The sequence below is a fragment of the Rhizoctonia solani genome, chromosome 11 (assembly GCF_016906535.1).
Source record: "Rhizoctonia solani chromosome 11, complete sequence".
NCBI lineage: Eukaryota > Fungi > Basidiomycota > Agaricomycetes > Cantharellales > Ceratobasidiaceae > Rhizoctonia > Rhizoctonia solani.
Window position 1 is genome coordinate 1244871 of NC_057380.1, and position 12007 is coordinate 1256877.

The 12007-nt window shown below is 42.2% G+C and overlaps 3 protein-coding genes across 3 annotated transcripts; 2 read left to right on the forward strand and 1 right to left on the reverse strand.

Moving 5' to 3' along the window:
• Nucleotides 1-555: 555 nt before the first annotated feature.
• Nucleotides 556-1455, forward strand: RhiXN_10419 (uncharacterized protein; the record flags this gene model as incomplete). The annotated part of the gene is made up of 3 exons (XM_043330235.1): nucleotides 556-658; nucleotides 740-1261; nucleotides 1322-1455. The coding sequence occupies 3 exons, from the start codon at nucleotides 556-558 to the stop codon at nucleotides 1453-1455; spliced, it is 759 nt and encodes a 252-aa protein (XP_043184332.1).
• A 4454-nt stretch (nucleotides 1456-5909) lies between these two features.
• On the reverse strand, nucleotides 5910-6327 carry RhiXN_10420 (Transposase family Tnp2 protein; the record flags this gene model as incomplete). The annotated part of the gene is made up of 2 exons (XM_043330236.1): nucleotides 5910-6082; nucleotides 6135-6327. The coding sequence occupies 2 exons, from the start codon at nucleotides 6325-6327 to the stop codon at nucleotides 5910-5912; spliced, it is 366 nt and encodes a 121-aa protein (XP_043184333.1).
• A 1373-nt stretch (nucleotides 6328-7700) lies between these two features.
• Nucleotides 7701-10153, forward strand: RhiXN_10421 (uncharacterized protein; the record flags this gene model as incomplete). The annotated part of the gene is made up of 13 exons (XM_043330237.1): nucleotides 7701-7791; nucleotides 8053-8120; nucleotides 8176-8334; nucleotides 8389-8441; nucleotides 8514-8553; nucleotides 8598-8693; nucleotides 8749-8826; nucleotides 8877-8984; nucleotides 9030-9140; nucleotides 9191-9298; nucleotides 9349-9432; nucleotides 9481-10031; nucleotides 10090-10153. The coding sequence occupies 13 exons, from the start codon at nucleotides 7701-7703 to the stop codon at nucleotides 10151-10153; spliced, it is 1611 nt and encodes a 536-aa protein (XP_043184334.1).
• Between the last annotated feature and the right edge of the window lie 1854 nt (nucleotides 10154-12007).

The window sequence follows — 12007 nt, forward strand, 5'->3', positions numbered from 1 at the left end:
AGTGTTTCAATCCACCATACCCCCTATATTGTAGATAGCTTTATCTATAATATCTCATAAATCCTAGATATTTTAGGTACACCCCATAAGTCTTAAGTCTCACTTAAGCATACATAAGTCCTATACTTATTAGGCAGATCCCATAGATCCTGTACATTAGTCAGGTAACCCTCTTACCTAAGGTGCTATCCCATAGACCTTAAGTATACATACCCTTAGTCACTTAGGCTTAAGTAACATTAGCTTAAGGTACTATACATAACCAACCACCTGCACTTGATAGTTGCTAGACTATTTGTTAGGAGTTGTTATTCCTGATAACCTAGCCTATATTGTGCATATTCTGTGCATATATTCTGATTCTTAATAATAGTTCTTAGTTATTCCCATATACATTTTGTATATAGTAATTCTTTCTTACTCCTGTACCTACACAACTCTTAACACAACCTACTCAACATTTGAATCTCTAAGTCAAACTTATCTTATGGAGGATGGGTTTTGTATAAATGCTCCCACTTAACTCTCACTATTGCCATCCCACTCATACTGAATATGTCTACTCAGAACATCATCAATATGTCCTTTACTCAAGGCTTCTACTGCTTCCCCATCTTCACTACTTATTGCAATGATGTGCCTCTCTCCCCTGAGACAGGTATTATTGAGGCTAACCATGTTTGCAACCTATACTATATCTATGCTAACTGTCACAATGATCATCCTTCACCCTAATCAGAGAACCATCCTGACCCTCTGGAGCAGCGTATCCATGCCATGCCAGATGTTGAGGTATTCCTCATGGCTGACAACCACCCTCCTCAGTGGTTCCTAGGTGTTGACCTTGCTCATGCTCTCCATGGGGCATGCTACCATGCTCTCCAAGTCTTTGGGGATGCAGTTCAACCCTCAGGATGGAATCACCATGATCCCTGGGGCAACTATGATTATGCCTCCAAGCTTGAGGAGATTAACTTCCCCTACATCTCTTGTCCTATATGCTTTACTTGTGACCTCTACCATTTTCCCTTTGACACATTCCAGGAATTGCAGCACCAAGTTCATCACAATAATTTCCACATCATCTGCCTCAATGCACTGTCAATCATTATGAATGCTAACAAGCAGAACCACTATAGCAACTTAGCCCATGTTGGGTATTTTTGTGGTTCCCCTGCTTGTGTGTCAGCACACCACTCCTGTTGTTGTCTACATGGGCACCCTGTCATTGAGCGCTCTGAAGATGATTTATCAGATTCAGGTAAGCAGAATTGGCATAGATTTAATATGTGCACTAAATATACAAGGATATGCATCACAGGATTCTGTATCAACAGATACAACACCAATGACAAGTCCTTGGGCCTGCTTACGCTGCCCACTGAAGTTTCTTTGCCACCTGCATTGTGTTATGCAATGACTAATTTAGACATATGCACCCCTAATTGCCAATAGTGAATAGTGCAAACTAGAGTAAGCATACTTGCTCTATCCAAATATGGGCATGAGCATTACTATATTTGGAAACTGGCAGTGCTATAAGACCTTTTATACTTCATTCCCTTATTGTGCTTGCATATACACGTTTGATTGTGCAAAATGGTTATAATATTATTTCTATGATTTATAGCATTTTTTGTATCATACATTTATATGTAGGAACAGTACTTACAGAGCATAGAATAAGTGCAAGTAAGCATGCAAGTGCTGGCGCTTAGTAATTGCAAATAAGCGCCAAAGGTCGGCGGGAAATTGGCATATTACTATGTGGACAAATACCAACAGGTTGAAGGCTCCAGCATCTCAGCTCCCAAAAAGGAATTGTCTGATTCTGAGCCAAATTGATGGAGATACTAACCATTTAAGTTTCTAGCTTTTTCTATGAGATCCTACCTTGCCTCAAGGTTATTTTTAGCATTCACACTAATGCAATTTAGTCATGTATGCTCTAGAACATCCTATAAATAGACCTGGGTCTATCTCACTAGGACTTATTGGGACTAATTGGTCTTTACATATCAAATAGCTCAGACTGTACCTCTCATGTAACTTCCTCTTTTGTACATCATGTATGTAGTTATTTGTTCACCCTCTGGGGTATATAAAGCCCCTGAGGGAGACCCTATGAATACATCTTCTTTTAATCCCATTCTTACCCCTTGTGTGAACTTGAAGATCTATTAGATCTTCTTTACTTAGTTTAGAGTGTCTTATTTTGCTTTCTTAGCCTCTTGAGCTCACTGAACTTAACCTGTAAGGCATCTTGGTGCATATAGCCTCTAGCAAGGTCCCAATAGATACTGGGTAGCTAGGAAAGGCTCTAGGGCAACCCTGAACCTCTTGAGTAAGTCAGTTGGGAGAGTGTAAGGCCTTGGGAGCAGCATATACACTTTAATTAAGTGCAATCTCTGTTAAGAGTTGTGTAAGTACAGGAGTAAGAAAGAATTACTATATACAAAATGTATATGGGAATAACTAAGAAGTAGTATTAAGAATTAGAATATATGCACAGAATATATGCACAATATAGGCTAGGTTATCAGGAATAACAACTCCCAACAAATAGTCTAGCAACTATCAAGTGCAGGTGGTTGGTTATGTATAGTACCTTAGACTAATGTTACTTAAGCCTAAATGACTAAGGGTACACTGAGCAGCAAAAGTATTGCAGGTCAGGAGAGGTCAAAAGTTTATCTCTATTGCTGAGCAGCTAATTAGTGAATTCCATCTAGATTATACTGACACATGTGGCCATTGTAACACTATGTTTTAGCATAAAATCTTACAAATTCATCAAGAACTAGGCTCACAACCCCACTTTTGCTGTAATGCAACCTGCAAAACTTTTGCCAATTGTGTTCAGCATCTTACAAATCTGCATATAACTGATTATGTAGTTCAGTACAAGTTCTGGTTTTTTGCACACACATACTCAGTTATATGGGCCATTGCTGGACAGAGTATCAGCTTGTTCCACCAATTAGGGACTGTGTAACAGAGCTATCTTCTTGGGGCCTGTAAAGGAAACTCAAAATTGCAGTTGCATTGCACTCAAGGCACTGTGTGGGCTGGAAATGCTATGGAGTATCTCAGGTGACTGCTGGTACCCAGTGAAACAGCTTCCATGACCTTCCCATACCTGTGACTGGGAATATAAGAGATTGCAGTGGGTGAGGCTGTATGAGCTGAAAATTGAAATGCCACTCATAAGCTGAAATCCAAGCCAAATGACATATGACTTTTAGCAGTAGTAGACACAGGTCAAGGGTATGCTGAGATAAATGATCCAGGGCAGCAGTGATGTGTACACAAAGATAGCATGCAGTATACACAGAGATTGCAGCCAATGGGTGGGGTCTCAAATTGAACATGTTCTAACTCTGTGATTGTCAATCAGGAAACAGCCACTTTTCCATCATAAGGTCTGTACTAGAGGAACCTTCCACTGTATGAGTTTCCACCTCTTCCAATTCACAATCACAGAGTTAGAACATGTTCAATTTGAGACCCCACCCATTGGCTGCAATCTCTGTGTATACTGCATGCTATCTTTGTGTACACATCACTGCTGCCCTGGATCATTTATCTCAGCATACCCTTGACCTGTGTCTACTACTGCTAAAAGTCATATGTCATTTGGCTTGGATTTCAGCTTATGAGTGGCATTTCAATTTTCAGCTCATACAGCCTCACCCACTGCAATCTCTTATATTCCCAGTCACAGGTATGGGAAGGTCATGGAAGCTGTTTCACTGGGTACCAGCAGTCACCTGAGATACTCCATAGCATTTCCAGCCCACACAGTGCCTTGAGTGCAATGCAACTGCAATTTTGAGTTTCCTTTACAGGCCCCAAGAAGATAGCTCTGTTACACAGTCCCTAATTGGTGGAACAAGCTGATACTCTGTCCAGCAATGGCCCATATAACTGAGTATGTGTGTGCAAAAAACCAGAACTTGTACTGAACTACATAATCAGTTATATGCAGATTTGTAAGATGCTGAACACAATTGGCAAAAGTTTTGCAGGTTGCATTACAGCAAAAGTGGGGTTGTGAGCCTAGTTCTTGATGAATTTGTAAGATTTTATGCTAAAACATAGTGTTACAATGGCCACATGTGTCAGTATAATCTAGATGGAATTCACTAATTAGCTGCTCAGCAATAGAGATAAACTTTTGACCTCTCCTGACCTGCAATACTTTTGCTGCTCAGTGTATGTATACTTAAGGTCTCTAGGATAATACCTTAAGTAAGAGGGTTACCTGACTAATGTACAGGATTTATAGGATTTGCCTAATAAGTGTAGGACTTTATATGCTTAAGACTTAAGACTTATGGGGTTTACCTAAAATATCTAGGATTTATGAGATATTGCAGATAAAGCTATCTACAATATAGGGGGTATGGTGGATTGAAACACTATCACTCAATCACAACAATCCTTACAGTATTGTTGCACTATACTCAAGGTTGAACTCAACAACTGTGACAGTCAAGGGGCACAGGGTTGCAGTAAGTACACTAATAGGTTACCCTGTGTCTGTACTCTTCAACCTATTTGGCAAGCCCTTGGCATATTTCTTGAATTTTGTCACATGGTAGGTCAAATGAGACAACAAGCCATAGAAGTCTGACAAGTCAAACAAAATGCCAGTAATACTGTTTGTCAGAGAACTGCTTATACAGAAGCAAAGGAGCCATTTGTGTTGTGAGTATGTTCCAGGACTCTGCAATGAAATGTGATGGCTTGCGCAGGTTGGGGATGGGGCAGCCAAAGGAACCAGACATAGTATGTTTTGATGGGACACAAGCATCACAGAAAGCATTCCATGTATTAAGCCTCAAATGATAGTCTTCAAGACCAGCATCCAGATTGTTAAAATCACCAGTCCAAAGTTCAATAAGTTGTGGGATCAGATTTTGCCAGACCATATGCATGAGATTGACAGGAAATTAGTGAAGGATTGACACAGAGGGGACACAAGCAAATAATGTAATGCCTTTGATACCAAATTCAGTTGCAAGTTGTTTTTGTTCCACCATGTTTTTGGCCTTAAGCACTTTGAGCCCAGTAGCAGTACATTGATCATGTTTATGCAACAGGAGGTTGAGGATCCATTCAAAAACCATTGGGCTGGTGAAGTGGACAATAGCAATGGGATCCACCACCCAATGTGGGTCCAGGTACAGTTGGCATCAGGCAGAATCAGCAGGGTAAGCAGCCGTTGTGTCCAACAAATTTGAGAATCTTTGTAAGGGCAGGAATGTTGCCAAAGATTATCAATAGATGCATGCAAAGAGCAAACAGTTGATGTTGATTGATGTTGACAGCTGCCACTCCACACAATAGATCACAAAGCTTGTTGATCAGGGGCTGGAGAAACAAATTGATGTTGGAAGGGCATTTCAGACCTGGTATAATGCCAATGCAGATCATATTTTCAATGAGAGTGTGTTTGTTGGGCAGTAGGTTATAGTTGATGATGAGAATTGGCCAGCAGGTATTGTTGCAATGTTTGAAGGGACAAGTTCCATCCATAGATATTCCTAGTGCAATCTCATGCGCATCTTGAAAGTATTTATAGGGCATTGTTTTGCCATCAATTGTGACAAAGAGATTGCATGGTTCAAGGTACCAAAGCCAATCAAAGATATTGGCTATAGTTCTGTTGTTGTTGATATACTTGTCTTGATAGCACATCTTCTTGGCAGTAATTGGACAAGCAAATAGAGCACACAGTTGAGGAATGGGGGGATAGATGTGAAATGATTCCTTGGTTTCCCAGCCAAGTCAAAGCGCAACTTGTGACAGACTGGGCAAGCCTGCAAATGGTCCAAGTAACCTATGAACACAACACAGGAGCTTACACAACAATGATGTTGGCTGGCAGCTAGTCCCAATAGTTCTCAAGCATGGGTATGCAGGTGTTTGATAGAAGGAATTTGTGTTCCCTTGGGACTATTGATAGGTTGGTAATGTTTAATTAATTTGGCAAAAAGAGCTTGGGATGGTTTGTATCTATCATAAAGATCAAATGAAGAGAGTTTGTCATAATCCTCATCTTCAAGGAAAGTATGAGCTAGATAATGTAGTATGAGTAATGGATGAATAGGTGATAATTGGGCACATACCTTCTACAACTGACTCAAAAATATTCTTGGCATCCATAATCTCCTCTCCTGAGAGGCCATAAGTTGACATGTTGAGGTTACCAAGGCAATCCAATAAAGCTATAAGACTGATATCATCCAGTTCTTCCAGCTGATTGGCTCCAGTTTGAGTGCCAGTCCCATCATCCAGTAAAACAACTTCATGGGGAGTCATAATAAATGCAATTGTGCAAGATTTCTTGCCACATATTGGGCTTGGTAAGTGGTATATCTTCAGCAAATAGGTCATCTAGGTTGTCTGATGCTTTGTTACAAGCAAAAGGGGGAGTACCAGGGATAAGTTTGGGGGGATTTGAGTACTGCAAATTCTGGGAATTTTGTTGCAAGATAGCTGCCTGTACTGATGTTTGGCATATCATATTGCAAAGTTTTCTTGAGAGATATTAGCATTTAAGCACTCCAATACATAAGAACATACCAATTATTTGAACCCCTCTGCACCAGTGTTTTGAACATTGCTTGCCTCATATGTGCCCTGCATGCATGCTCAGTAAATATACCACAGCATGCACATCTACACTGTGTTTCTTTTTGCCAGCCATTTAGCAAATTTCATGCAGGGTCTGAGACATAAGTAGGACTGAAGCTGTGAAACTCTAAGTGCCAAACTCCACAACCATGTGCCATGCAAAATGTGGTGCACTTTCATTTTGATCACACCTGCACCCATACCTGTCTCCTCCACCTCCCTTGACATCAGGTAAGTTTCCAACTGCGCATTTTGAATATTATTGATAGCTAACATGTCTACAGATGCCAGGGAAGAGACTGGAACTTGTGCAAAAAACACAAAAATCTTAGAATTTATTCACCCAGCTTGCAGGTGCATATTTCCTGTATTATTCTGTCATATTTGAACTGGTTAGCTGATATTTCATCTGGTAGACTTATCCAACTTGCCTCCCAGGTACAAAGCAGTAAGCGCAAGTGCAGGGAGGAAATTTGATTTATGATTTATTTTTGCGTGTGCCCCAAATTCACTAGTTTAACTACTAACTCAAGGTATTATTCTTTCCTATTCATTACATTGCTATTCAATTGCTCATATATTATAGATACCATGGCAATACCCTCAAAATCACAGCCCACCACCAAACCATCCAAACCACCAAAACCTTTCTGTCAAATGCAGAAAGGGTTGTGCAGTGTGAGAACACCACAGCGTATAAATATGCCAAGGCATCCACACTTGCGTCTGCTGCCCCCTGCAAAGGACCCTGCTATCACAACACAGACAACAACAATGCAGACAACAACAACAATGACAATGACAACAATGCAGATGACAACAACAACAATGACAATGACAATGACAATGACAATGACAACAAGGCTGGTGGTTGTGATAATGGTGGTTGTGGCTGCAGCCACAGGGGTAATTGGATTGCAGATGCAACCAATCATACATAACTTGCCTTTTTTATGTGCATACATTCACATGCATCCAAACTAGTTTGACCTTACAAGTCAGGATGCAGGAAATATATTTATGTTGCTAACAAGTTGGGCAAATACAAAAGATACAAGATGCTTGATTGCCCAGAAGGCAGCCTGAAAGGGCTTGACACTCTCATGGAAATGGATGGACCCAGGAATAAAGCCCTTTTAAAGGATCCAGGTATGTTGTCTTCATTGTCCTGTTATGCTTGCATAACCCACACTTGACCAAGAACCATGTTGGCACTGTTGTGCAGCATGTGTCTTGCAGCATCCCTGGGTGCACCTACATTAGGCTCACCAATGAACAGTGTCATAAACAGAGGAAAATAGAACTAGCCAGAATTGAACCAGCTTGACCACTAAGCCATAGAGCCCTATTATTCCTCTGCTGACAACCCATGATTACACCTGCTACCCCCCAAATTTGGGCTTGGGCCAGCATGCAACCACTTGTACTGGTCATGTGACCATGTCCAGGACAAACAGCAAGGATCCATCAACACCCAGGTGAGTGTGCAATTCACTTCTCAGTATTCAAAATCTAATTTGTCCATTTGTCTAGGTTTACAAGGCATACCCAATTATGCAGTGGTACTGTGACAATTGGGTGGTGAAAGAGTTGACAATCTGCACACTTACACATCAATGCAACCATCAAGTGCAAATCAAAAAGGCTGGCAGGCAAGTTGCCTGGTGCAACAGACTCAAGGCACAACACAAAGTAAGTATTTTTAATTACATGTCTATTGTTGATATTGATTAGGACAATCCTCAGGCAAAGAGAGTTGGGAATGCTTGTACAACTAAGACAAAGGGCAAAGGAAAACAGTAAGTTGCCTCCACAATTTGTCCAATCTCATAGTATGATGTGATCTAGCAATTGGAGCCCAATCCATCTAGCCTCACCTATCAAACCAACAAGGGATCTTCAAAGGCACATGTAATCTTGTGCTGCAATCTAATTGAATTAACAATTGTGTTCAGAACCAGCCCCACCACTCAACTGTTCCTGAGGATCAGTCTGATGACAGTGATCCTGCCCCCATTGCCAATCCAACCAGGCCCAGACCCAGACCCAGGGTGAGAATGTTTGGTCATGCGCATACTACAATACATTGAACCAGCACCACACCAGACTACCTGCATAGATGATTCCAAAGAGGAGGCAAGCAATGCTAGGCCATTGCCATTGGGGCAGACAACCAAAAATAAGGTTAGTAATATCCCTTCCCAAACAGCTTAATTTGATGTAGGACCTGTCAGACCTCAAAATGTGCTCCCAGGGCCACTTCCAATGAAGAGTTTGATGACAAGCCAACTCCAGTTGTCAAACCCCTCAGTGCAAAACAAAGGGTGGAGGATGCACTAGCAGTACATCCCAAGTTTGATTGTTGCATTGCCTAACCCAAGATTTAGTTGCCAAACCACGCCCCCAAGAAGGCTTGCACCCAACCAGTTGAAAGCTCCAAGGACAAGAGCATCAATGACCCCAAGCCTTTGTTATCAAAGTCAAAGGGGAAGGGAGTGGTTAGTAGTATGCTTATATTCATATGGTTTTGTGTAAAATACAACAACAGGCTTGCAAGCAGGTGTGCCAGGTAGCCAAAGATCTCAGCAACAATGGGGAACCAGCTCCAGCCCTTGAACATCTGGTGACAAAGCAGAAAGCTAAGGAGGCCCAAAAGGTATGTGTTCTAATTTGAATTCTCACCTTGCTCATTAGGAACAATTGCAGAGGAAGGTGCAGAAACGCCTTGTTGAGGACAACAGCAAATCCAACCCAGCCCCAGCCAAATTGCAAGGGAATAAACACATACAGGTGCATCAAATGAGATAGATTATTGATTTTTCTACTCATACATAGCAGGAAATTTATCCACCTGTCAGCTCAACACTTGTCTCCAGCATGCCCCCTTGTCCTGCCAAAGTTGAAGAACCTGCAAGCACAGAGGAAGAGGCTACGCAGGAGTATCTATCACCTCTTGCACCCAGTACCCCAACTCCAGCTGCGGTCCCACATCTTGGTTTGGACAGCCCTGAAGCCAGTACCTGCAAACATTGCACTGGACTGGACAGCAACAAGGACACCCCAATGCTTAAGCCTGCCCAGAAGAGAGCTCAGCCCAGCGCCTTACCAGCACCTTCTCCCCCTGCCACCACCTACAACAAATCAGTTGATGCAGGGAAGAAGTGCAAGACTCCACACAACAAGCCTACTGCCACCCAGGGCAAGCGCAAGGACATGTACACTCAAAAAGAACAGCCAGCTAAGAAGGGTTTAACAACTGCAACCTTGGCAGGGGCAGATGAGGAGATGGTTGGACCCAGCGCAGCTGCTGAGTCTCAGGCAGCACCAAAGGGTAAACAGGGGCAAAAGGCAAAACAAGAGTTGATCAATGCTACAGACGCATTGCTTGGGTGAGTTTTTCTTTTGTTTTTTCTTCACTTTTCACATCACTTATAACTGCCCTGATAGGGATCCAACCCCACCCGCTCCTGGAAGAAAGACCCAACAAGCTACCAGAGCCAATAAGTGCTGAACTATGCATGCAACTTGGCTCCAAATTTCCCCCTTGTTTTGATTCCCTTGCCTTGTCTTTCCTCTTGTCTTTGCTTTTGTTTCTGCTCTTTCAGACTCCCTTTAACGCTTTTTATTTGCTTCTAATTATTTTGTTTGCTTTGCCTGTGTTTCTCCACTGTCTATGCTGTATCATCTCATCTCTGTTGGACTTGCACCCTCCATTTAACTTAAACACCTTGGACATTCTTCTTTTTGGACAATTTCAGCCTTTTCTTTCAATCTTCCCTTTGGAAGTTCCAGGGCCAGTTCCCAGGACACCCAGAGTTTAGGCCCAGACTGTGTATTTTTATCATATCTTTTTTGTGGCAACTTTTGCAGTTAGCATGCGGAAGTTGCAGTGGTAAAGCCCAGATCTACTGGGGTTTGGCCATGGTTTCAAGTTTTATGTTGTATTTCAAGTTTGGAAGTTCTGGCAGTAGGCCGCAGGACACTTGGTGTTTAGGTGCAGAACAGAAAGTTGTCCTGGGGCTGTATTGTGTATTATATGCGGAACAACTGCAAAAATATATATTGTAATGTGAAACTGTAACGTAGGATGACCACGGAATAACCGTGGCTAAGAAGAGTAACAGAGTAATCCAATGATAAAAATGTCCGCTGTGAAACCCCGGAAATGGTCATGATTCCGAAGGTTTGGAACAATATGAACTGGTCCGCAGCCAGAGCCCGGAACTTCCGCACAGTAGCCTTGTTACCTCCCGCAGGCAAAGTCCGGAATATTACCCCTGGAAGTTCCGCACTCTAGGGGGGCACAGTGGTATTTGTGAGATCCAAAGTAGAGCAAGTTGAACAATGCAGAATGCCTGAAAGGCAAGAGCTAATGCCTTTGCCCTTGGGCTCGGGATCAGTGTTGGTAAATCCCAATGGGAACGTGGTTGGGCACTGGGATTACGTAAACGGGGCGTGGGATGGGATGGTTGGGAAGCAATGGGAATGTCACGTGATACATTTGCCAAACATAGTACCGTGAGCGCCCGGGAAGTTGGACACATTTTGAAAGTTGCTGACGTCCAGGAGCAGCAACAGACTGGTAACTCATTCTAATAGCAAATTTATATACTTATGGGCACATTCTTCAACGTGCAAGTTGTTTTATTTAATTAGATTCAATATCAGCAGAATAATACCTAAATTATGTTTAGCCCGGACAGAATGTCCGGATACGGGGAAGTTGGACACGTGACGGCCTTGATTCATCTGACTTGAGGCGTGAAAAAGTGAGTCTTACATACAGATATACCCCCCTTTGTGTTACAAATGAATGAAAAAAGCCAATTCGGAAAGATTGGGACACCTGAGTAGCAAGAAAACACCATAGATCTGGCAATTGAGGGTGAAAAAAGGGGGGCTTGGTCTCCAAGCAGCTGCTTCAAAATGCGGCACTCCTAAATTGGCACATAAAGACTAATTGAAGATTCAACAGGAACACCACATAACACGTGAGCAGGAGCAAGCATTGAGTCTCCCAGAGGAAACAGAGGTGATTATGCTTTGTAACAAAATGGAGCGGCGTACCAACAATGATTGACAAGAAGTGGTTGAATGAACCTTTATATTCAACACTGAATCAAGTACGGAAGCGCTCAAAAAAGGCCTGTGAGATATAATTCTGATTTTCGAGGGAGCAGAACCTCAAATAATCATACAACATGAAAAGGAGCAAAACAGAGAAGCAAACCCGGAAGCACGTGCTATGAACCTTGAAGGGGTTAATTTGGACGTGCGTGAGTGTATTTCCAAGCAGATATCGAAGAAATTTGTGAGAATTAACAAGCATATATACCCAGGTAGCATCAGCTCAAGGGAGAGGACA